The following is a 24,198-nucleotide window of genomic DNA, read 5'->3' on the forward strand; positions in this document are numbered from 1 at the left end:
CTACTGTTTCGATGAATAGATTTGATTATCTGGTAAGAAAAGTAGTTGTGGATCCATATCTTCAAAATCATCATAATGCCATTTGTAATGCCTCTTGGGATTCAGCAGTTACATAAAAGAAATGAGGAGAAGAAATTATGGCTACTCCCACACTAAAATTTAATTTTACATTTGTCAGAACATAAGATCATGATTTCGGAGCCATTTTTGGGGGGTGGGCCTTCAGCCAATCAGACGTAAGACGTTGAGTGGGCCGTTTAAACCGAAATCCAAAATATAAATGACAACTCAATTGTTTTATTTAATCTTTCCACAATAGGAAATTGGAAATAAATATATTTATATCATTTGGACAAATTAAAAACAGGCTACACACATACAGGCTATTTTAACTTTGCAGATGAGCATGCACGTGCACAGATAGACCCCTAGTGGTGCTCAAGCACTGGCCCTTTTGCCCTGGATGAGAAAAGTGCCCTTCTGCTGGAGCCCAATTTTTTCTTCATTCATCAATATTTAAGAATAGAAATTACTCTCTCTGTCATCAATTGATGATTGCTGGTTGTACATCAAATTGCCCTTGAAGGATATTAAAGATTTTCTTTTATGGACAACTTTGGTTAATCACAAGCTGCACAAACCAAGCTAGAGCAGCAGAGGAACCCAGCAGCCAGCAGGGGGCAGCCTCAGGACATCACAGCAGACTGTGATTCTTGTAAGGCGTCTGAAGACAAGGTTGGAAAAGTACTGGGTTATTAGTCGGCAAGGTGTTGGCTCTCCATCAAGAGAGTCCCGGGTACGAATCCTGCTCCCCGCCATCTTCTGGCTGGCAATATGCTGAAGTCTTAACATTGGTGGGATTTCTCCTATTAATTGCTAAATATATTACACTATTTAAATTTAAATCAATTAAATATAAAAACAGGAAAAAATGTAATTAAAAAAAAAAAACTGCGAGCGCAGTTTTTTTCTGCGCAGGATGTGCGCAATGGGCTTCTGCGCAGGATGTGCACGATGAGTTTATGTTTTTGTTTCTGTTTGTTAATTATTAAGTTGGATTACGTAACAACTCTCCAAGCTATTTTTACTAAATAATTCATATATTATTCATATATCTGTAAATGGATTGTGGTCGTCTGTATTAGTAGTGCGGCTTCATGTCCCCACCAGTGGGTTTTACTCACCATGAATCCCATGAATGCTGAGACAAATTTACTCCATTCAGCTAAAGAGGTTGTGGATGACTCAGACCCGGGCCTAGAAATAAAAAGTGCTGGATGCAACCATGTGCGGCACCAAATGTGGAAGCAGTTAACAAAGTAAATGAAGTGTTGAGTATTAAATGTGTGGCTCCAGCAGATGAGTGTAAGAATTTGGGAGAGGGGGAATAAAGACGAGCCAAAAAAGGAGGGACACATGTGAGGCTGGTGTCGGATTGTTGTGGAGGAGAATGGGGTCAGCGGCGTGCCATGTTTCCACTTTAAGTCTGTGCTGGACAGGGGGGAGGGGGCATTAGAGGGTAAAGGGGCAGAGGGGTTGTATTTTTATAGAACATTTGCTCTCCTGCACGCCTGACACTGTTGAAGCAGAAAGGGCCCACAGAAGGACTGCTGTGCCTTTCACTCAAACGGAAAGCGAGGCACACTCCGGCCTGGAGCTGCGATTTGGACACAAAGAGAAAAGAAAAGTGACTAAAAGAACGAGAAGAAGATGGATGTAAAGACTAAAAACTCGGACATCAGCCTGGAGAAGTTAGGCAGGATGGCCGAGGAGCTGATGCTGCCGGGAAGGTTTATTCTCCGAGGCCTTAACACTGCTCTGGAGTCTGTCACATACGTCCTGGCTGCGATTTTTGGAAGTCAAGTGTTCAGAAGACACTTCCACCTGATGCTATCTGGTCTGGTTCTGTTTGGGCCTCTGCTGAATCTGTGGGTGTCCAAGTTCAGCATCTTCACAAACAGCCACCATTACCTGTACAGGTAAGAATCCCTTTAAATAGACAGCGTCATTTATCTTTAACCAAAAGGATCCTTTTCCCCTTCTAAATCTCTCATATTTTTAAAGAGTACTTTCCCTGGACTCAGAATCTGAAGTCAACTTGAACCTTTTTAAACGTTTTTACCTTTGACTTGCTCCAAGCATACTGACTATGTAAGTTTGGGAAATTGTTTTAATCAATTTTGTTATTTTCTTTTCTCATGAATGTTAGAATGTATTACTTTTACTATGTGGTGTGGCAACTGATCACTGAAGTGAGCTAGTTCTCCTCTCGTTACTCAACACTCACAGTTGTGGACTAAAACTCACTTGATTTAATAATGAGGGACCTATAATAATAATTGTAGTAATAGTAGCAATAATTTGACGCCTGCAGCCCTGCAGCTACCTAAACATGACACATTATTAAATATGCAACTTGTCAATCCATATTGAAAAATTGATAAAGCATGAAAACATTTGAATAAGAATTGTTCTGATAACATGGATGACATTTCCCCTTTACAGAAAGTTTCTGAAGTCCACTTGGGGTTGGACCTGGATCTTCAGCGGCTCCTTCATCCTCCTCCTCTCCCTCTCTGCCCGTCACTCCCTCTCGCTCTCCCTCCGCCACCTCTCTCGGCTCGGAGTGGTGGGCTTGCTCTGGTGGGGGTGTCGCCGCCTTCTGACCCTGCTGGAGGACGCGACGGGGACCTGCTACGAGCCGATTGCCCAGGAAACCCAGAGTTCTGCCTCGCTGGAACTTCCACCGCCGCTGCTGCTGCTGCATGAGGGCCGGAGCAAGGCCTCCTGCCTGAGGGACAACATGGTGTGGAGGGGCTACGAGGTTTCCCAGGACGTCCTCATCCTCTGCTTGTGCTGCCTGCTGCTGGTGGAGGAACTGTCCGTCTTTGGCCCTCACATGGTCCGAGCGAGGAGGAGTGGTCCCCCCGGGGCCCCGTTGAGATTAGTCTTCCTCCTGTGTGCCGCTCTGCTCGCCGTGTGGATGTTCCTGCTGCTGTGTGTGCTCGCATACTTCCCAAAGTTCCCCTCGCAGCAGCTGGGGGGAGCCCTGGGCTACCTGGGGTGGAAGGGGCTGTATCAGGGATGGTACACACTCGGGCCGACCTGGTGCTTCCCTGGTTTGCCAGGAGACGGACCATTAACAACCAGGGAAACCGGAAAACAAGAGGAGTAGGTGATATTTAGGGGTTGAGAGTGTGACCTCGAAAAGAGGATTTCCCAATAAGTCTTCTGAGGCAATCTAGGTATTCAACACTGTGTGTAAACGACACCATGAGTCTGGCATCAGGTGAATATGCAGGTTAATTTCACTGTTTGTCACATTAGATACAAATTCCCATTCTGACAGAGTAAGTTCAGGCAGATTAATTGGAATCATGTTGCTTTATTTTGTAATCTGAAACAAACTGCATGATATGAGATGACACAAGACATTTTTTGTCGGAGCGGGTTTTTTGTTGCTTGATGGCAGCGTCACACGAGACGAGCTGCATCTGGTCTGAGAGCCCGTGGGCTTGCTGATGCCCGTCTCAGTAGATGAGAGCCTTTCCGTCCCCTCTGGGCTTCTTGATCTTGTCGTAGTTCTTGGTGATGACATCGTACAGCACGGCCTGTAGAGAGAGAAATGAGGACGAGAGTCAGACAGACACAGGGAACAGCACGGATGTGAGACGGAGCGTGAATAAGACCGAGACACATAAAACTCTTTCTGAATAATCGTGTCCTTTCATCAGCACCTGCACGGCCGCATTCATAAACTGCCATCAAACGCCGCAGGACAACTTCAAGAGGAAGTAAAGATTAATGGACAGGAGAGGGAGCACCAATCACTTCAACACAAGCACAGCAATTAGTTTAATTAGCGTCCTATTAAGAAGGAAGTGATTTCATTTAGCCTCCGTCCCTGCTGCGGAGACACGGCTGGAATATTTAACAGATGTGAGGGGAGTTATATTCACAATTCAGTGTTTGATTACCACAGATGAGATACTGGGTTCAATAAATACGTTTTCAGTCAAACATTATCAATCGAGTCAATACCACTTGGGTTTTTCTATTATAAGGTTTTATCAAGTTAAAGATGTCGGAGAGCTGAGAGAGAAGATCAAAGAATCTGTGTCTTACATATGTGTTGCAGATGTCCTGGAGCACGAGGCGGAGCTCGGAGTACTGATACAGGTCCAGCTCGTGAACCAGCTGTCTGTAGTCTCCCTGCGCCACACAAACATAAAATAATGATGGGTTAGGGTCACGATATTACTCAAACGAAAACAAAACAGTTCACGAGACACGTAATTAAAAGTCATATTACTTAATACTAATTAACTGAAGCCTTTTTTCTCGTCATGTTCCGATTTTCTTGTAGTATGACAACTTTGTCTTGTAATATTTTGAATTTTTTCCTTAAAATACGACAACTTCGTTATTGTAAAATTATAAGCACAGTTCTTCTACTATAAAAAAAAATAACCTTGTAATATTATGACTTTTTTCTTAAAGTATCGAAGTGGCTCTCATACTCAATTACTTACTTGTATATTATTTTTTCTGAATTCATTCTATCACTGGCTGAGTGAGCACTATCACAAAGAAACACACGGACCGGACACGTATAAAAATGAGGATCAAGAAAACAAAGGGTACTGACCACGTGGGGTAGTTTGGAGGCTTTGGCCACAGCATCACCTCTCTCACTGTAATATCTAAGAAAACAGGGAAAGAGAAGTTTCATTTTGAACAGACACCATTTAACACACTTTAAAATCCCTCTGAGGTCCTCACTTAATGTTAAAATATCTGATTCCGACATGATGTTTCTGAACCTTCATTAAAGCTCTGTTTAGAGCGAGATATGTGCTAAAATATTCACAGCTCAAGAAGATTGAGAAGATTCTCCTGGATTATTTTCTAGATGCAGGGCCTGCTCTTTTTCTCCCATGAATCTCAATGAATTGTGTTTTTGAACCCTATCCTTTGGTTCATGCTGGCTGAATAAAGTGTCCACTCTGTCACAGTCAACCTTTGCAGCACCTCTTTTTTTCTCTCTGCATAGCACGACACTCTGATGAGGTGGCAAAACATAAAACTCAAATTGGTTTGGCTTTTAAAAGTCAGTTGTGATTCTATAGCATTATACAGTAATTCACTCAGTGGGGATGGACGGCTGGGAAAATGTATTAAATAAGTATGATCGCGCACATTTCTTAGACTGACCTGTGAATGAACCAATTCTCTGACCAGTTCTTTGGTAAGAACACAGATAACAGAGTCTTAGGCTAATCGAGCTGTTCCTTCTATAATTGGGCCTTTTGCTGCCCTCGACGAGATTGAGATGGGACTTCTCCGCCCTCATTCACTACAGTGATATGGAATCAAATCCACACATGCATAAAGAAATTGGTTGGATCTTTCATTGAGATCTAAATCTCAAAAAAGAATCAACGGCTCTAAGATCTGTATCCCTTCAAAAAGCCAATATTCATATCACTAGTTAGTTCAAAATGTTTAATTGTGAACTATAAATTCTACCAGCACGATCCCATTTCACAAATGAAAAAGAAGTCCATTAGAAACAAGCCCTGTAGGTCCCCATAGGTTCAGTTACTGCCTGGAAGGTTCAGGTTTTGTTTGCATTTGTTTGTTTGACAGTTTGCAGGATTACGCAAAAACAACCAAACCAATTTCCTTGAAAACTTGTGAAGAAGAAAATAACTCTTTGACATTGCTGGAAAAATCCATCATGATTAAGGTACTGATATTTATGAGTGGGTGCAATTTGATGTGGAATAAAAATCCAGATTTAGTGAATTTAAATGTGGTTTCATGAGGAGACTGTTGGAAATTAGCAGAGGTATGAACTCTACACACTGCACCTTCAACGATTATAATTAGTATTATTATTACGAGCAACGCCTCTTAGCATTGCCTGGGCCTTTGTTCAGGATTGACTAACAGCTCAGACATGTTGGGACATGACAACAGGGACACGAAGGCACTAAGTTATGACTCTATTAAGAAAATGGTGTCTGGAGGATCTCAGCAAACTCCCTAGCATCACATCTCAAAAGAGCTCCGATCAGCTCAGGAACAGACGACACCAGTGTGTGGACGAGGAAAATGCTGCTATAAAGACGCTGTTTTAATGTGGCAGGGGCGCTCTTACTTTGAAATCTGAGTTTGGAATCCCTCGATCTTGGTGCGGTTGCTGGTGAGCAGCTCGAACACTTTCTCCTGTTGGATTAAAAAGCAACGCTGTTATTACATAAACCAAAGTGGCTTCTTTTCTCTAAAGAGATCAACGTCAATTATGAAAATGCACAAACACACAAGACCTGACGTCGCTCTACTGCGTCACTATAATGATCAGGAATTACTGACCTGCACCGCCACTCCAAAGTTGTTCCCATCTTCAACTTTAGGGATTTGGATTTGCATCCACATTGACACCTTCAAGAGATAAAAAACATGAATATATTAACTTTTGTTGTCCATTTTAATCTCTTTATACAACAGCAACATGGGGCCTGAGCTCCTAATGCCTGAAATCACACACAGTCCTTCCTTGTTTAAAGCCAACTATGATTCTCTTGGTTGAAAATGATCCAGAAGACTTATCCAGAGACTGACCAGGTTGAGCTTCTCCTTCAGTGTGTGGATCTGAGGCTTCACCTCCTGCAGGAGACTCTGCACTGTCCCATTGATGCAGATGGGACCACAGGGAGGCCCTGAAGGAAAAAAACAAACAAACCATAACATCATTCACATTAGCTGCTTTCAGACATGCACTGAACTGCAGACATTTTCCAAAACTTTTCCCACGGGCCCCCTGCAGGGATGTCTAGGAAATGTCCAAGTGAATCTCTGAGATGAAAAAAATGAAAAAAAGTCATTTAATGAAATGACTACAGTTATTAGGTCATTTTATTATCGGTACAGTTTGCATTGTGCATCATAGACTTATAAAATAACATCACACAATTTTTTCCACCTATATAAATAATTCTCCACACCAATCTTCAGGCAAATTTTCTTCAAACTTGAAAACTAGTAGCATCTCCTCAGAATAATCTGGTAACATAACAGAAAACTGTTATCACACAGAACTTGTCGACCTTGTGACAATGATAGGTGACTTTTAAATATTATACTAATCTTATAAATATCCTTTTTCATTTATAAATACTCAACTAGCAGTTTTCTTTATCACCTCTCTCTCCCCATTTACCTGAATCTTCATCATCGCTGTCTTTCTTCCCCTCCTTCGCCTTCGCCTTCGCCTGTGATAAAAGAACAAACAGCATCAGGTCATCGCTCCCGCTGTCTCCTGATCTCTCACAGAGCTCACACACGATTGTGGTGGCTGGCTAAATTTAGTTTTGAACAACAAAAGTATCCCAGACTAAGAAGTTCCTGCTCTGAGCACACAACGTCTGAAAGCTGCTGCTTCATGACCAATAATGTTCTTCCAACTAATTTTCAAATGGCAAAAACCAGGACTGCGGAAATCATTAGGACTAACATTTATACAATCTGATATATTATCTGAGATAATGATTTTGATTTTGTGAATGTTAATAAATATTTTATTCAGTTACTTTACATTAACAAATACTATGATATTAGCCTGTGTTTGATGTGAACAATTTCTGTCTACATAGTTCAATTTGGTGATAGAGTGTCCTCGAAGGAAGTTATCCTCTCTCTGAGTGCCCTTATACTTTAATCTATTATTACCAGTTGATTCAGACAGCAAAGCCTCAACATTACACCGTGTGGGACCTACCGCCTCCTTCTGCTTCTTGCGTCTGGCTTCCTCTTTCACAGGGTCAGGCATCGGGATGTCCAGCGGAGCTTTTAAGGACTCCAGGTCGACACAGCAGGGGGGCGACTGGCAGCAAAAACACAAGAGATAAATGTCCTGACGTGTCTTTAAATAGAGCCACAACAGACTTATCACAACAGGGGCATTCTCAATGTATGTGAAGGCGGACACTGCAGTCACACTGCAGGTTTCCTGTTTCCTTATTAATCTAATTTGTCTGCCCTCTTTTGGTCACAATTTGTGGGTACAGGTCGCCTACAACTCCTGCAAACTTCCACTGATTTTAACGCTAAGCCCCTCATCCTCAAAGACCTCTTTCAACACACGGATACCTTCAGCAGCGTCTGCAGCTCTTCAATCTTCTGAGGGAAAAAAACTGTAACCAGCTGCTCGGCCTGCAGAAAGAACACAATATATAACTTTTATGTAACACAGTTGAAGGTGAAAGGATTGATTTAATGAAATCGTTGGAAAATGTTTCTGGAAAATATACCTCTTTGGTGAGTTTCTGGCAGAAACCATCCACCTGCAAATCAAGAGATAGGTTGAGACTTTTCATCTAGATATAAAACATCCCCTTGTGATCTTGTAGAATGAAATTATATATAGCAGCTTTTGGAGGGAACATTACTGTCCTTAACATATACTGAGGGACTATTTGTGATGTGACACAATGATGCAAAAACATAAACTGTTGAAAGTTTTAGAGTGTAAAAAATAGAACATGAGTTTCACAATAATAATTACTTGCAAACAAATAACTGTATTTGCACTTTTTAACAAAGTGCTTTAGAACAAAAAATGTGAAATTCAGGGAGTCAAAAACAACGAAGATACAGGTAATAAAAGAAACAATGCCATAAAAGCTGAATCTGCCGTCTCATCTCCTCTGCTTCCATTTTGTCCTGAACATCCCCAGAGGAAGTGTTTTTAAACGTGGTGCATCTTTGATTTGTAATGAAAACGATCCCTTCATTCACACTGTGAATACGAGATCTAGTCTTCTCTCTGTTATACTAATATATGGCCAATTCTGTGTCTGACAATAATAAATACCCTTACACACAAAAAAAAGAGCAGAAACATTCGATTTTGTAACCAGCTCCTCGGCCTGTTGATAAAACAATGGAGGTGTTATGTAATGTGACACATATCAGATCAATGTGAAAAGGTTGAGCTCCGGTTAGAAACGAGTGTGACACAGGATCAGAGAGCTGATCTCTAACCTGGTCCCCAGCTCCGGAGTCACAAGGACACATGGATTTAAAGGAATCGGTGTGACTCAGGTTCAACTCTTCTCACCTGTTTCTTTGACGCCTGTGGAATATCCTTAGCAGCCATGTTGTGTCTCCAAGTGAACACTCAAGTTTAAATAAAGTTTTGAAGCGTTAAATCTGATTTGGAGTTAACAATATTAACGCCTTTACTCGTCTCGACACGAAGAAGCTGCTGCGCAATAAAAGCGAAAATGAAAGTAAAAGCGCATATTCAGACGGTTCCGTACTTTCCCGTCTGGAAAGAGGCGACCCCTGTTGCATTGTGGGACTTGTCGTTTTTTTATTTTCAATTACTATAACCAGAGCCGCTGATGATAAATACTGATATATGAACTTCAAATGTCAACTGTCTGTTTCATCTGTTTTTGAACGTGTACATGTTTAAAATGTTGTACATATGTGCATCATAGTAACTGCATCTTGTTACTTGTATTATTATTATTATTATTATTAATATTAATATTATTATTATTATTATTAGTAGTAGTAGTAGCAGTAGTAATAGTAGTATTAGTATTCGTATTAACAGTAGAAGTACTAGCAGTAGTAGTATCTTTGTTTGTATGCTGTACAAGCACACTTTTTTGTTTTCAGTATGTAGAAAAAAACATATGTTATTGATAGCCTTATCCTAAAATGATATTAGTATATTCCAAATTTCATAATCAACAGCTCACAAAAATGTATATATCAATTAATCCTCACATGTAATCGATCAAATATCAATATTGTAGCTTCTTCTGTAGGTTCTAAGATTGTCCAGCAGATGGAGCTGCAGCTATGTGTGAAATTAAGCAAACTGTCCTGTAGCAAATACAGGAAATAGATAATGATTGACAGCAGCTGAGTAAACTTGTTAAAACTGTGTTTTGAGAGCAGATGTAGATGTAGATTAAAAGGTGCAGAATAAAAGGAGATCTCATGGAAAAACAGTCTGAAAGTGTACTGTTGAGTTAAAAACAGATGAAGTAGTTACGGAGAATAATAGTTTTTCCCATTTTCTCAGGGTCAGACACTGATAAAGGCTTTAAGACAAACCCTATTTTGTATTTGGGGCAGAATGATGTTATATCTCAGTTGTCATGGGATCAAATAACCAGATGCCTTTTTGCGAGCTTTGTCTCACGGGACAGACACACAACCTCTGCTTAAGGTGACTATTGATCAAAGCTGGGGACCAAAGTGCGTCTGCTCTTATGCTCCACCTTTTCAAGGACCTGCTGTCGCACAGCTGATGTCACATGAGGCCTTTAATCAGGAGCCGTGTGGACAGAGCCGGTCTTACACAGTCGGGTTGAAGCCTTGAATAAATACAAGATCCTGAGTGGACAAAAAGGACGTCAGATGATCCCAGTGTCAACACAGCACTGATCATCTCACTGTTACACACAATCATTATACCAACATTAACTGTTTAATCCCATCAGATTTAATCACTGGGCTGATATTTACTCAATATGTCATCCTAATAATCCTTAAAACCTTCTGTGTAAATTCTAGTTCCTTTTCTTTTTAACCTTTTCAAAATTTGACCTTCTCATGCCCAAAATTAATAGAGTGTTTTTTTGCAACTACAGGGTCTATATGAATATGCTTGGTCTCTGCAAGGCTACACTTGTGAGGTTTCTTCAAAGGTGTAAGCATCAGTATATTTTACCAGGTCAGAGTAAATGGAGATGGAACACCACAAAAATGTTATATTTCATGTAGTCCTTAAAAAAATTGTGAAATAAAAAATGTATGTCCAGCCAGAAATTGTGCAGGTGGGGCCGAACAATCCTCAACTAATCCGTATCACAACATGTGAACACTGTGTGTCATCTGCAGCAGTGCAGTCTGAACATCTGCAGCTTTTTACCACCACGATAATACGACACCTGGGTCGATACCAGGTTGGACCCAAAGGGCAGAGACCACGCTCAATTACAATGCGAACGCCATTAGTTATTGATTCTGTGATTTGATTGTGTGAGCGATTAAAAAACTCTGCCCTGTTATTCAGTTCAGGGGCGTTGAGAAACATGGAGGACAAAGGTCAGGTGTGTGAGGCCAACTGGGGCGGAGAGAGGACAACAACAAGTTTAGGATTCGTGAGCACGTCAGTAAATTATCTTGTTGTTTGGGTTTTAACAGGATTTCTTCACAGCCCTCCCACTGTTGCACACTAACTATATTAAATGAATAGATCCACAGTATATTGATATTTGATAGTCAAACATAAACAAATAACTCAGTGTAAACTTGTCTTTATACGTTTATACCACAGTTTTTTACCATTGAAATACATATTTATAGACAAATCTGACACACATGTAAGGCATAGTAACTGTACATGTAGAGTAGTGACATGTTGAACAGAAATATTTATAAACAATATGATAAATGAATGAACGATAAATACAGCAATGAAAAAGTGAGCTCTTGTTACTGGTTATTTTAAAGGGGCGGTAGTTTTGGTTTACATGTTCACATGCTTTGATTCACATGGGATCACCATGTACTAAAAATCAAACGATGAAAGTTTGAAATTGTGCTGTAGTGAAAAAGAGTGCCCATAAAGTTTTTAAATAATAATTTTTGATGTCGCTGCAAATGATAGTTACTTACATTGTGTTGTGTATGAGATTGTTTAAACTATATTTGATCTTAATTGTGCTTTTGTGACTTTTACGTCTTTTTTGCGAATGATGTGATCACGTCTTCCACCGCTGATAATATTTAGTTTCATATCTTGTCATTTCCTTGTGATGTTCAGACTAAAAGTGTTTGGCTCTGAATATACAATATTCACAATATATACAATATATTCTCACAGGGAAGCTGTCAGGGCCAATCTGGGGGTTCAGTGACGTGCCCAAGGACAGTATGTCCAACAGGCTGAAGGATGCGAGGGATCGCACCACAGACCATCTGGTAATGGATGACCCGCTCTACCTCCTGAGCCACAGCCCCTTGTTTTAGACTCCACTTATTCAACGCACTACTGAACAGAACTACTTAGATGTACTGGTCCCTCTAAATGACATCCAGGGTTTAGTTTTGGAAACCACACCAACAATAAACAAGGCTCTTTTAAACATGTTGGATGTACTGACACAGTGAATGGTAGATATTTGGATTTGGAGCCGTTATCTCTATAATGTGTGATACGTCACAAGATGTTGAACCAGCACCTGGGGGACACAAAACCACCCAACTCCCTGTAGGTAACCCAGAAAAACGGTCCGACAGCCTCAAGCCTGCGTTGGGGAGGATAGAATAACCCAGTTCCTTCTCTGATATGTATACAATACATTATAGGGAATTACCAATAAGTAGTATGGGCAATTGTGGCCTTTACCAGACAAATAAGATTCCTGTTATAGCCGATAACCACAGCTTTGTTCGCTGAAACTGAGATGACAGGACACAGTTAAAGGATTAAAGATGTCTCCTTCCCTTCCCTCTTTGCTGCATTCTTGACTGTTTGACTCTCACCTGCATGTGTGTGTGTACGTGCACAGAGTCTGCTTGGTGGACTGCTGAGTGTGCATGGCCTATCATCAGAGACCATGGGCTGAAGTTTAACCAGACATGTTGGACTGTGGTATTTCTCCTTATCTCCTTTCTACAGCATATTCCTCTGTCCAACCCACATGCCTCTCCTTCCCCTCGCTGTCACTGCAGTGTGTGTGTGTGTGTGTGTGTGTGTGTGAACCTCCCTAATTTCCCAGAGAGAAACATTAACAGGAAATCCACCATTTAAAACCACATACAGACACACTTGTTTGCCCTCTGCAGTTAGAAGAAAATGTTAAACCTCCTGGTGGCTGAAAATCAAACTATTCCACTTATGCAACAGGTCGATCAGTTAAAGGCTTATAAATAAATAACTACATTAAATAATTAACTATAAATCATTGGAGAGAAACACTGCAGCCTCCAGGACCCTGAACCGAGCTCTTACCCAAGAGGGAACCGCTGTAAATCTGAGCTCTGGTAATGAAACACTGCAACTTTCTGAGCAAGATAATATTTAGCAGCTAGTTTTCAAGTTTTCATTCTTCAACATTTCCTTTTGCCATTATAGCACGCAGACAGAGTGGAGAGGGTAAACTGTGGCATTTCTCACTATAGTCATTTAATCATGAATGAATTAATCAAGAAAATAATCAAGTCAATAGATAATGAAAACAACCGTTACATTTGCCCTTTGGAAACTTTAGTACTGTTAAACTTCAAAGTCAAGGCAGATATAATAATGTTACCCGTTAAAAAGACATTTATTCTGCACTCTGCCACTAGAAAACCTTTTATTCTCCTGTTTATTTTTCCTGGTTTTATTTTGGTAACTCTATTGAAAAGAATCAGTCAAATACATACAAAAGAGGAGAAGGAAGAAAGAGGGTGGAATTATACATTATACAAATAAACATTTAGTATAAGTAAGTATAAAGCGAGGAACCATATAGTTTCAGCACACATGTTATAGGACTGATAATGAATAAATGATGTAATCTTCGGGATATCATTTGGGGCCATCTCAGATTCTCTGAAACACATCATTTTGTTTGTTAAATTATTTTTTATTTTTTAATAAATTAGTTAACATAAAGCTTGAGTTAGGCTACATCAATTCCCACTGTCAAGATCCTAAAATGTAACCATGCACTATTTATAAAAATGGACTTCACGTCTTGACTTCCTCCCACTATCCAGAAGTGATGGTTTGAAAGAGGAGTGAATGAAGTCAATCTAAGTCAAAGTCAAGGAACCATCTCTGGCCACAGGAGGAGGTCAAAGACACCTGTCAGCCACACACACAATGCAGTGTTGACCTCCATTCACAGGAAGATTCACAAAATAAAATAATGAATGTGAATAAAACACGCGAGAAGTATATGAATAACATATAGCGATGGTGAATAAGAAAGCTACAGGACAGTGAGGAGAAGTGAATTTAATAATTTTCTTAAAAACAATGAATGAATGAACATGTACAAGTACGTGAAGTTATCTTCTGCTTGTGTGTATTCCTGTAATTATTTCTTTATGAGGACAATTGTAAGCATAGACTGGTCCTCACTATTTCAATGGGGGTTTATACTTGGTTTTAGGATTAGAATTAGGTTTAGGTTAGGGTTGGGAAGTTAGTTAGATGGTTATGTTTATGGTAAGAGGCTAAGGACATGTATTATGTCAATCTGTGTCCTCACCCATAAAAAGAAGTACAAACATGTGTGTGTTCACGTGTGCAGCAGCAGCCGGTTTCCGCCGTGCTCGTGTTTCCGGGTTGGGTCCCCCTCCTCCTCCCGGTAGAACTTGCATCAGCCCGCAGGTTCCACGGCGACATGAGCGAGCATCGTCGGCGGTGGAGGAGCAGAGGACCGGAGGGGACATGTTGTGCTAGAGCCGGGGAGCAGTAAACATCTGCGGAGGACTGTGTGCTCATCCAGGTGTTTGACTGTGGACAAAGTACAAGGTCCCGTCTGAACACACTAACACACACGCACACACTAACACACACTCGGCTCCTCTCCACATCCCTCACATGAGCCTTTTTCACGCTCGCCGAGTTTTATAAGCTAGTTTTGTGTTTCTATTTTTGCACCGAACATGTCGTCTCTTCTGCTGGGAGTCATCCTGAGGTGAGTAGCTCTGACTTTCTTCTCTTTTATTGTGACTTCAGCTGAAGTAGCTTCGTCAACTGAACTTTATTTCATTTAAAACGGCGCGTCACTGCAAACCAGCTAATGCTAAGAGCTTCTTTATGCAACAGCTCAATCTTTATACGTGTGTTCTTCATCAACGCCATGTGATTTAACATGCATCGTTAATGATGTCTTATTTTTAAACTTTATACACACAAATAAGTTTCGGATGTGTATTTCTGTTCTAACTTGTTTTGTTCATGTTTTGTGAGCCGAACACAAAATGTCATCCATGTTCTATCATCAGTCAATTCATATATAAAGATAAATAATAAGCAGCCACTGAAAGAACAAGATGTGACTTTTGGTTGCAGTCCTGATTCAGATGTATGCTTTTATTTTGAAAGAGACAATTTTTTCAAAAGGTTTTATTTGGACAATTTAGTTGATTCAGAAAGACATGGGGGTGTCTTTGCATTAAAAAACACGTAAGCAGAGAGTAGTGTAATCTTAATAGTGAACCCCCCACACTCCTTCCTCCTGCCCCTCCTATTTTTATAAGAAGCCTTAGAAATGAGCAATGTGTATATATATGTCTGTGCTTTTATTTTTTCATTAAAGCCACATGTGTATGACTGACCGACACCGTGGGGGGACATGTGAGGTACAGTCAGGATGTTCCTGTGCATTGTGTGTGCACTTCTGCCTGAGAGATTAATAACTGGAGTCATCACTCCTGTTTGTGTAAATACCCCTGAGCATGTTTCTCTATGATTCTTTATTTTGTAACTCCTCCTCCCCCTGTACTGGCACTGTGAGGTGAACGCATGCAGCACGTGTGCATGCACTCCAGCTTGTATCTGCTCCATGTGTAGACTCTGCACCTAAAGGGGCTTTTGACCGGGATCCATAAGGGCGCTGGAGGATGGTGGGGAGAGTGTAGGCGTGTCGGCCTGCGATGTGTCAGGATTGGCTTGCACACTGGGAGGTGTGCGTTGAAGGAAAACCCGTTTAACAGGAGCAAAAAGACAGTCATGGGACTGGAAAACAGATCAGGCCCATGTGTAACATGTCATTCTTTGCCCCCTGCTCTGGATCATGTATCCTCTACGAAAGAGAAGAGTGTTAGTGCTGCAAACGCTTTCTTGAAAGTGTGCGCTCATCACGTGTGGGGGATGGGGTGAGGAATGGGGAGACATTGACAAAAGGCTGGAGGGGATGCATAACTGCAGGGGTCATAAGAGGCATTTTAGGATTTCCCCCAAAAAATTCAAAGAAGAGAGAATAGGGCAAACTTCTACCTGTTGCTTCTTCCTCCAGCATCTGGCTCAAGACAGCTGCTGCCTGAGACGTGGCTACATCCACACTTCTACGTTTTTGATCACACGCATATTTTTGCTCCTTATAAGGAAATGCAATTTGAAAACACCCATCACATGACCAATGGCCTAGTCTGTGCGTTCATGTGGCGGTGTGAACAGGAATTGCTTGAGAAATATCTTGTCTCCTAAACATGTTATTAGTTGTATTGTTGCAAAATTCTCAAAATGTAAAAGCTGTTTAGCAAATTTAACATGGTCATCCACTCTTGTAATTCAAGAGTTGACTGGTAGCAGAGGCTAATGCCGGTTGCTTTCCTTTCCGGAAGGGGGTCATGTGAAAGGAGCCCCATGACTCAGCGAAAGCTTCGTTGTTACCCATAGATCCAATCAGCAAGCAGTTGTTAGTGTACACATCATGGTTTCAAAACATTTCTGTTCCTACCCATTCCGACCAAAACTTATCCCCAGAGTTTTCAAACTAAAACGATGCCAGCAGCAAGTTTCAATGTTCTCAGATTAAGTGCCTCTTAAACTCCAGAGTAGTGTAGACACCAGGCAGAGTTTATGCGTTTTCAAATGAAAATGAGAACAGTTCACTTCTGTTGATTTAATTCAAATTCAGTCCAGCTTGTCTCTTTTCCTAATCCCAATCACACTGGAGATCATTCTCAGCATGACTTTAATGGATACAGTAACTGGTTGCAGGACAGGCTGGATGATCAGGGGCATAGGAAATTGATTTAGTGTGAAGGAGAATAGAACTAAAGGGCCGTAGAGCTTATTTTAATCAGACTGCTTCTTTTAATATCCCCCTGCGGGATGTGAAGTAATGAAAAGGGAAAGACAAGTACAGCAGTAGATGGCGGTAATGCCCCTTGACGTCTGTTTCCATCCGCCAATAAACCAAACAAAGACGAAGAAGATATGACACAGTAACTCTACTGTTCTGTCACTTCCAATGAATGTCAATGAAGCATGTTTGATGGGTGCAGAGACACAACTGTCCCCTGAACTTTGCTCTATATCGCATTCATGTGTTTGACATTTGTTGTTTTGAGTTAAATATCTCAACTACTGTCGGACGAACTGGGATGATATGGTTCAGATCTTCATGTTGCTTTTTTAATCCAGCCTCAGCTGGACACAGTGTTGACTGCTAGCTACCAAATGTTAGTGATGCTAACATACAGATAGAAAACTCTGTAAAATCCCGGCTAAACATCAGCATATCAGCATTATTTAATAGTACTACTGTGTTCAAGTACAGCCTCACAGAGCAGCCAGCAGAGAGGAGAGTCTTCTGGGGGGACCTGATCACAAATGGTTAGTTTGTATACCACACTGTATGCTCCCATACAGAAAGCCAAACCACTTTGATCGCCAATCTTTCTATACAATCTATGGTGTGTATTCCACACTGGTGTTTAAGCCTTGAGCAGCAGGTATCTTGTTTGACTCCTGGCTGATCGGATCATTGAGTGCAAGTCATCCTCTCTCATCCAGTTTCTCTGTCTGTCCTTCACTATCACAAAAGCCACAAAACACTTTTATCCATCCATTTACCAGCACTGCTTCCCAAGCTACAGCCATGTCCCAGCTGTGGTCCAAATCACAAAATATAAGATTAGATCAGATTTGATCAGAGAAAAGAAATGACTCAGCTTCCAGTGTCTGTCCCTGTACTCTGAGTCAGCATTTTGACACAACTGCAGTGAGCTCCCTCATCAATGGTTAAACTCCTGGTGAGAGAGAGAGAGAGGGAGATGAGTTTGAACCCTTAACCTGGTATTAGACTGTTACACGTTATCTTCCCTCCGTGCATGAGTAGAAATCTGTGTTTGTGTGTGCAAGTGAGCACTTTGCACATATGATGTCATACTCAGTGCTAGCTAACCAGGAGGTGTGTGCCTGCACTTGATTGGCCGATTGATTTATGGTTGAAACTAAAAGAAAATTATTTACAGTTCCTGTAGATTTGTGTATATATATATATAGATCTAGATATACTTAATCAGTATAGATTCTGGATGGATGGCTGGATACACGCACACATTTGTTTTTTCTGAACCTGTCATCTGAGGTCATCCAGTCACCCATGGACAGATACACAAAGGAACAAAGGATCACATACACACACAGATTTTTCCATTGTCAGAACATTGTTGAGGACAGACAGAGCACACACACACCCTAAAACAGGCTTCGGTTTTATCAGCTTCCAAAGCAGTGGCCCTCTCAATGGCATGTTTTGTGTATATCATGCTGCTGACACACAATTGATGCTCACCCCCCACGTGCCTCTCTGAATGAAGAGAAGTCAGTTTGAGGGTCTCTGGTTTCACTAATAACCCCCACAGGAACTAACTCAACACAATTGAGAGAACATTTAATCATATGATTATGGTTTTGTGTATAATAGGTGTGTCTCCGCTGTGTTTGTGTGATGAGTCGGCCACAGAGATTGTAATTGTAAAATATTCTTGAGTATGTATTTAACTTATCTGTGGGTGTGTCTACAGTGACTGTTACTCTTGTGCTTGTCATTAACTCATCAGCGCACTGTTCTCCAAAGTCAAAAGAGTAACTCTGTTTTTCCTTTATTTCCACAGACAGGGTGGTGTCGGGGCAAATGTCACAGTTCGGTCCCTGTCCTCACTTAACTCGCTGCCCCCGGCGGTGGCTGAGTTTGTCAAGGGGGCAGCGGAGGAGTGTAAGCCCACCGGTGTTCATGTAGTAACGGGGACACCGGAGGAGGCAGCCAACATCCTCGCAGGTCTGGAGAAGGAGGGGATGGTCAAGAAGCTTTCCAAATATGACAACTGGTAGGAGCTTTGTATACAGAGTCGGTTGGCTCATTGATATTAGGCCTTGTGCATTCTATTGTATTCATATTTTATCCCTCTTAGTCTGATTTTGCATCACTCCAACATTCTAACCCTCTGTCCCTCAGCTGGTTGGCACGCACAGACCCAAAAGATGTTGCTCGAGTGGAGAGCAAGACTGTGATTGTGACCAAGAACCAGAGGGACACCATCCCCATCCCTGCTGAGGGCGTGAAGAGCCAGCTCGGCAGCTGGATGTGTGAGTCGGACTGGCAGAAAGCCCGAGAGGAAAGATTCCCCGGCTGCATGACAGGTATGTCGTTGGATAGTGGATCTGACTTTCAGTTGGGTCACTGAATTTGAACATGATGAGATTATTTAAAAAAGAATTGAGAATAAAATGGGATGATTAAGAGCAGCTGTTTTCAGTTCACACACTGATGGGTGTGGTTAGCAGCGTTCTGTTCCACCTGTTACCAAATCCAGTGCTGGTGTAATGGGTCACTGGAGTACACTAAAGTCAAAACGGTTTCCCGGTTGAGATGTGAGGAATAAACCTCCATATTAAGGAGGCCATGCACACAATTTGAATCTTAAGTTCTTTATGATGGCAGGAGCTGCATCTTTTTCACTTGAATTGAAGATGTTGAAAGGAGGACAACAAAAAAACAAAAGCAGAGTGTAAAACTTGCATTTGTAAACTTCTTATTCCTTGACTGGCTTCACTTCTTTGTTGGTGTATTGCTGCAATTCTTTTATACCTTTGCGCACCACCAACTTTGCTCAGTGGAACTGCGTGAAATTCAGCTGGAACGTGTTTAATCATACGTTCTGAAGACACCAACATGCATCATGGGCATAATTGTTCACATACTTGCTGGGAACTACGCTTGTTACCGTTCCACTAGAGGACAGCAGGGTACGCCACAGAACTCAGACCATGTAGAGCGGGGATGAAGAACATCCGGCTTAATAGAAAAAAGGTTCCCCTGTGTGTTTTGCATCTTGCAGGCACATAGCATTAATTTCTGACTTGCACAAACTATAGAGATATATCAAACCTGACATACTAATCATGGATCTGGATTCCAATAAAGAAAAGGCTGAGATGTCTTCAGCCCAAAATGACCTCAATTCCTTCACTTGTGTGTTGAAACAATGTGTCTTGTTGTGCAAAGTTATTCTGTATTCTGTTACTTCTCCTTTCCCTCTGCAGGTCGGACCATGTATGTGATTCCCTTCAGTATGGGTCCTGTTGGCTCCGCTCTGAGTAAATATGGCGTCCAGGTACAGTGACTGTGCTCCTGTCCAGGCTTCATACAAATCAATGCATTGTTTCATTTCTGTACTTTATCTTATATACTCAATAGACGACTACAGTAGGGTATAAACGTTATTCTTCACTTTCCGCTTCTTCAAGGTGACGGACTCGCCGTACGTAGTGGCCAGTATGGGGATCATGACTCGCATGGGGACACCAGTCCTCAACAAATTGGCAGAAGGAGAGGAGTTTGTCCGCTGCCAGCACTCTCTGGGACGACCTTTACCACTGAAAGGTACAAAAAGAGCCTGAAGCAAGTTCTACTCCTTTGTATAAACTTGATTTGATTTTTCAAATTCCCCTCTCTTCCTCTTTTCCTGTTCCAGCCCCTCTGGTCAACTCATGGCCCTGTAACCCAGAGCAGGTGCTGATATCTCACCTGCCGGACACCAGGCAGATTATGTCCTTCGGCAGCGGCTACGGAGGAAACTCTCTCTTGGGAAAGAAGTGCTTCGCCCTCCGCATTGCCTCTCGCATCGCCAAGGACGAGGGCTGGCTGGCAGAGCACATGCTGGTGAGGATGAACGATGTGATGTTGTGACAGGAGGAAATTTACTGTGAAATGCTGCCGATGCTTAGGTATAAACGATAATTGAAATGTTTTTATTCTCCGCTCCATCCTCTCCTCAGATCCTGGGTATTACCAACCCCCAGGGAGTGAAGCGTTACGTAGCGGCGGCCTTCCCCAGCGCCTGCGGTAAAACCAACCTGGCCATGATGAAACCAACTCTGCCAGGCTGGAAGGTCGAGTGTGTGGGAGACGACATTGCGTGGATGAAGTTCGACAGCCAAGGTGAGACGGAGGGGACTCGCTCTGACGCTCCATCTGCAAAAATGTGTCAAATCTTAAATGTTACTCCAATGAACCATCTGTAATCATTGCAGGTAAACTGAGGGCCATCAACCCAGAGAACGGCTTCTTCGGCGTGGCTCCAGGCACCTCGGACAAGACCAACCCCTACGCCATGGCCACCATCGCCAAAAACACAGTGTTCACCAACGTCGGTGAGACCAGTGATGGAGGAGTGTGGTGGGAAGGACTTGCCCCCCCTCCCGCCGGCGTCACACTCACAGACTGGCACGGCAAAACCTGGAAGCAAGGTATTATCAGTTAGAGTGAGGTCATTAAGTTTAAGTATCTTGGTTTATAGTGCAGCTTTACTGACAGAGATATCCTTCCACCACTTATGATTATTAATAGACTTATCTGCAGACAAGAAAATGGACTTCTGGTTTGTTTAAAGCTGCAGGAGTAGGAATCAGTTTTTCTGAAATGGCAGACTTTCTCATGCTCATTAACTTAACTTAACATCTGACAGAGTTTGCACCTTGATATTCAGATGTACAGTCGGTGTAATTAAATATTGTCAAGAACACATCCCAAACTCTTAATTTCCTTTTTGTAAACAGGAAGTTCGACCCCTTGCTCCCATCCCAACTCCCGCTTCTGCGCCCCAGCGGCTCAGTGTCCCATCATCGACCCCCAGTGGGAGAGCGAGGAGGGGGTCCCCATCGATGCCATTATCTTCGGAGGCAGGAGGCCAGAAGGTTAGTGCCACTTCCATATACATGTTAGAGTTTTTAATTATCACTTTTAACAATGACATTTTGGCTTTGTACTTCTGTTTCATAGAGGAAAAAAACATGACCATGAAATCTTAAAGTTGACAATTAGTGTAGAGGTTGAGGAGATGCAATGATCCTCATTTCCCTTGTATTATCGTAATTAATTCCTTTAATTTACATAGCGAATACCCGATTTATATATTATATTTTTTCTTTTTAAAAGACATTGTTGGCGGTGTATTGATAGAATGTTTTTTTGTTTAGGAGTCCCTCTGGTCTATGAGTCTTTCAACTGGCAACACGGCGTCTTTGTTGGAGCCGCGATGAGATCTGAGGCCACGGCAGCTGCTGAACACAAAGGTATAGACTCAACCACCTCTGACTTTTTTATGGTGTTTTCCTGATTTAAAGCTATGAGAAAAGTCTTGTGCTTTAGGGTTCATTTTCTTCAAGTAATTACTTTATTGTAGAAATAAAGTAATTACTTGTTTGGATGACAAGGAAGTGGAAATCTTTCAATTACTAAAGTTATTTCTTGATCAGAATTACAAGGCCTTTCATGTCTTCCTTCAGGTAAATCGATTATGCATGACCCCTTCGCCATGCGACCATTCTTCGGCTACAACTTTGGCGACTACCTCGGTCACTGGCTGAGCATGCAGAACCGCAAGGCCCCCACTCAGCTGCCAAAGATCTTCCACGTCAACTGGTTCAGAAAGACCCCCAGCGGTTCTTTCCTCTGGCCAGGCTTTGGCGAGAATGCCCGTGTGCTGGAGTGGATCTTCAAGCGCTGCAGCCGGGAGAGGGAGGACGAGGCGGCCAAGAAGAGCATCATCGGCTGGCTGCCGGTAGAGGGTGCCATCAACACTGAAGGCTTGGGCAGCAGCGTCGATATGGGAGCCCTGTTTGATGTGCCCAAGGCTTTCTGGCAGAATGAGACCAAAGAGCTGAGATCGTACTTCACGCAGCAGGTCGGTGCTGACCTGCCGGCTCAGATTGGGGCTGAGCTGAAGGCGCTGGAGGACAGGGTGCACAAGTAAAACCACAATGATGCCACAAACAAGGTGGTCGTCCCTGGTGACACAGGATCACATCATTATGGTGCAATCAGAGTCACTGCCTGGATTTATTTACACACAGAGAATGAAGCTGTGAAAAAGATTAGCTTGGTCTAATGCATATGAACACGAATAAGAATTTACTTGATGTGCTCGACTAAAAGATAAGATAAGACAAGATACCAAATTCTGACTTGTTTCAACCCCTTTCTTGACTTAGGATTGTAAAGGTTGACGTGTTTAGTCACTGGTTGAAAATGAAGGTACTCTTCAGAAAGACCAACCCTCAGGCCAGTATCTATATTTCTCTGTGTTTAAAAAAACAAAGTCAGTGACTCTTCTTGTCAGGGAGAGAAATCAGTAAAGAATGAATCGGGGGGAGAAGTTAATCTACAATGCAAAACCTACGTCACACTGCGACACTGACAGACTGGTGCTAGGTCAGTGCTGGCAGGGAGGTTTGACTCGACATGAGGGATTCTATTCCCGAAGGTCAGATAAGCTAATGTCCCTCCCTGCATCCACTCACACTACCTGTTGCAGTACTGGAGCAAAGTCATCATGGCCAACTTGTGCCTTTTTTAGACTTAAAAATAGATTCCAGGCTGCTAATGTTTACAGGCTGAAGCACGAAGATCTTTTCAGACCAATATTTGACCAAAAAGTAGAAAATGTTTATCATAGAGGTTTTGAATGCTTTAAAATGTCCTTAAGGGGTCAAAACGTTCATTAACTGCTCAGCGTCTTTCCATTGGGCTGAGATTTACTATGCATCACTCATCTGGCCGCTTATGTAATGTTTTAGAATTAAATTGTTTGATTCCGGGTGACATGTGAAATGTTGGACCAATAAATGCAACTGATATGATATTTGTCAAAGGTGTATGCCGAGGTTGTTATTACAGTGCAATGAATAAATATTTTCAAACACGCAGATGACGTCTCCTATTCATTTTTTCCCGTTGACTTCGATTGTATTGGATTTGGCTGCTCACTGTTTACCCCTGAGACTGTTTTGTGGACTCAAACACTTCACCCATACAATTAATCAATCAGTTCCCACAAGTCATTAATCATTCCATACAAAATACTCACTTCTTGTGTTCCAGAGACAGACCTAAAGTAAAAGGTGGTTTGGTGTGACTCCGGCTATTCACTAAAAAACTGTAATGCTATCGCGTAACTTTGTCATCTGCCTCGACTGGTTTGATTGGGGGGAGAAAGATCAGGAACATGTATTTATAATTATCAGTAGGGCTCTTGAATACTTTTTCCCCTTATCAATACTTATCTCCACCGATTGAAATGTATTCTTATAACCATTTTGCACATATACTATTTTAAACAACCACGACAGAAAAGTCTGAAGTCTGGCAACTA

The 24,198-nt window shown here is 41.9% G+C and overlaps 3 protein-coding genes across 4 annotated transcripts; 2 read left to right on the forward strand and 1 right to left on the reverse strand.

The window, feature by feature from the left end:
- Window positions 1-340: 340 nt before the first annotated feature.
- On the forward strand, window positions 341-4,020 carry LOC133932803 (fat storage-inducing transmembrane protein 1). The gene is made up of 2 exons (XM_062379655.1): window positions 341-1,979; window positions 2,506-4,020. The coding sequence occupies exons 1-2, from the start codon at window positions 1,711-1,713 to the stop codon at window positions 3,173-3,175; spliced, it is 939 nt and encodes a 312-aa protein (XP_062235639.1). The 5' UTR covers window positions 341-1,710; the 3' UTR covers window positions 3,176-4,020.
- On the reverse strand, window positions 3,366-9,316 carry psme1 (proteasome activator subunit 1). 2 transcript variants are annotated; one of them, XM_062379656.1, is made up of 11 exons: window positions 9,125-9,316; window positions 8,316-8,348; window positions 8,155-8,217; window positions 7,784-7,888; window positions 7,226-7,277; window positions 6,628-6,725; window positions 6,379-6,447; window positions 6,164-6,231; window positions 4,649-4,703; window positions 4,126-4,212; window positions 3,366-3,611 (listed from the first exon to the last, which is right to left on the reverse strand). In XM_062379656.1, the coding sequence occupies exons 1-11, from the start codon at window positions 9,161-9,163 to the stop codon at window positions 3,531-3,533; spliced, it is 750 nt and encodes a 249-aa protein (XP_062235640.1). In that variant the 5' UTR covers window positions 9,164-9,316; the 3' UTR covers window positions 3,366-3,530. The 2 variants fall into 2 exon arrangements, with proteins under 2 accessions (XP_062235640.1, XP_062235641.1); XM_062379657.1 differs by having other exon boundaries at window positions 7,226-7,271; window positions 9,125-9,314.
- A 5,111-nt stretch (window positions 9,317-14,427) lies between these two features.
- pck2 (phosphoenolpyruvate carboxykinase 2 (mitochondrial)) lies at window positions 14,428-23,752 on the forward strand. Its single transcript, XM_062379224.1, has 11 exons — window positions 14,428-14,726; window positions 18,661-18,873; window positions 19,002-19,186; window positions 20,090-20,160; window positions 20,294-20,429; window positions 20,521-20,708; window positions 20,825-20,987; window positions 21,080-21,295; window positions 21,605-21,742; window positions 22,025-22,120; window positions 22,334-23,752. The coding sequence occupies exons 1-11, from the start codon at window positions 14,695-14,697 to the stop codon at window positions 22,798-22,800; spliced, it is 1,905 nt and encodes a 634-aa protein (XP_062235208.1). The 5' UTR covers window positions 14,428-14,694; the 3' UTR covers window positions 22,801-23,752.
- The last annotated feature ends 446 nt before the right edge of the window (window positions 23,753-24,198 follow it).

This window comes from Platichthys flesus, chromosome 21 (assembly GCF_949316205.1).
Source record: "Platichthys flesus chromosome 21, fPlaFle2.1, whole genome shotgun sequence".
NCBI classification, from domain to species: domain Eukaryota; kingdom Metazoa; phylum Chordata; class Actinopteri; order Pleuronectiformes; family Pleuronectidae; genus Platichthys; species Platichthys flesus.

Coding starts and splice junctions, on each gene's coding strand:
- LOC133932803 (XM_062379655.1), top strand. CDS start 1,711: ATGGATGTAAAGACTAAAAACTCGGACATCAGCCTGGAGAAGTTAGGC. Junction 1,980..2,505: donor AGCCACCATTACCTGTACAG/GTAAGAATCCCT, acceptor TCCCCTTTACAG/AAAGTTTCTGAAGTCCACTT.
- psme1 (XM_062379656.1), bottom strand. CDS start 9,163: ATGGCTGCTAAGGATATTCCACAGGCGTCAAAGAAACAG. Junction 8,218..8,315: donor GCCAGAAACTCACCAAAGAG/GTATATTTTCCA, acceptor TTCTTTCTGCAG/GCCGAGCAGCTGGTTACAGT. Junction 6,448..6,627: donor TGAAGGAGAAGCTCAACCTG/GTCAGTCTCTGG, acceptor TATCTCTTGAAG/GTGTCAATGTGGATGCAAAT.
- pck2 (XM_062379224.1), top strand. CDS start 14,695: ATGTCGTCTCTTCTGCTGGGAGTCATCCTGAG. Junction 14,727..18,660: donor CTGCTGGGAGTCATCCTGAG/GTGAGTAGCTCT, acceptor TTATTTCCACAG/ACAGGGTGGTGTCGGGGCAA. Junction 21,743..22,024: donor CGGAGGCAGGAGGCCAGAAG/GTTAGTGCCACT, acceptor TTTTTTGTTTAG/GAGTCCCTCTGGTCTATGAG.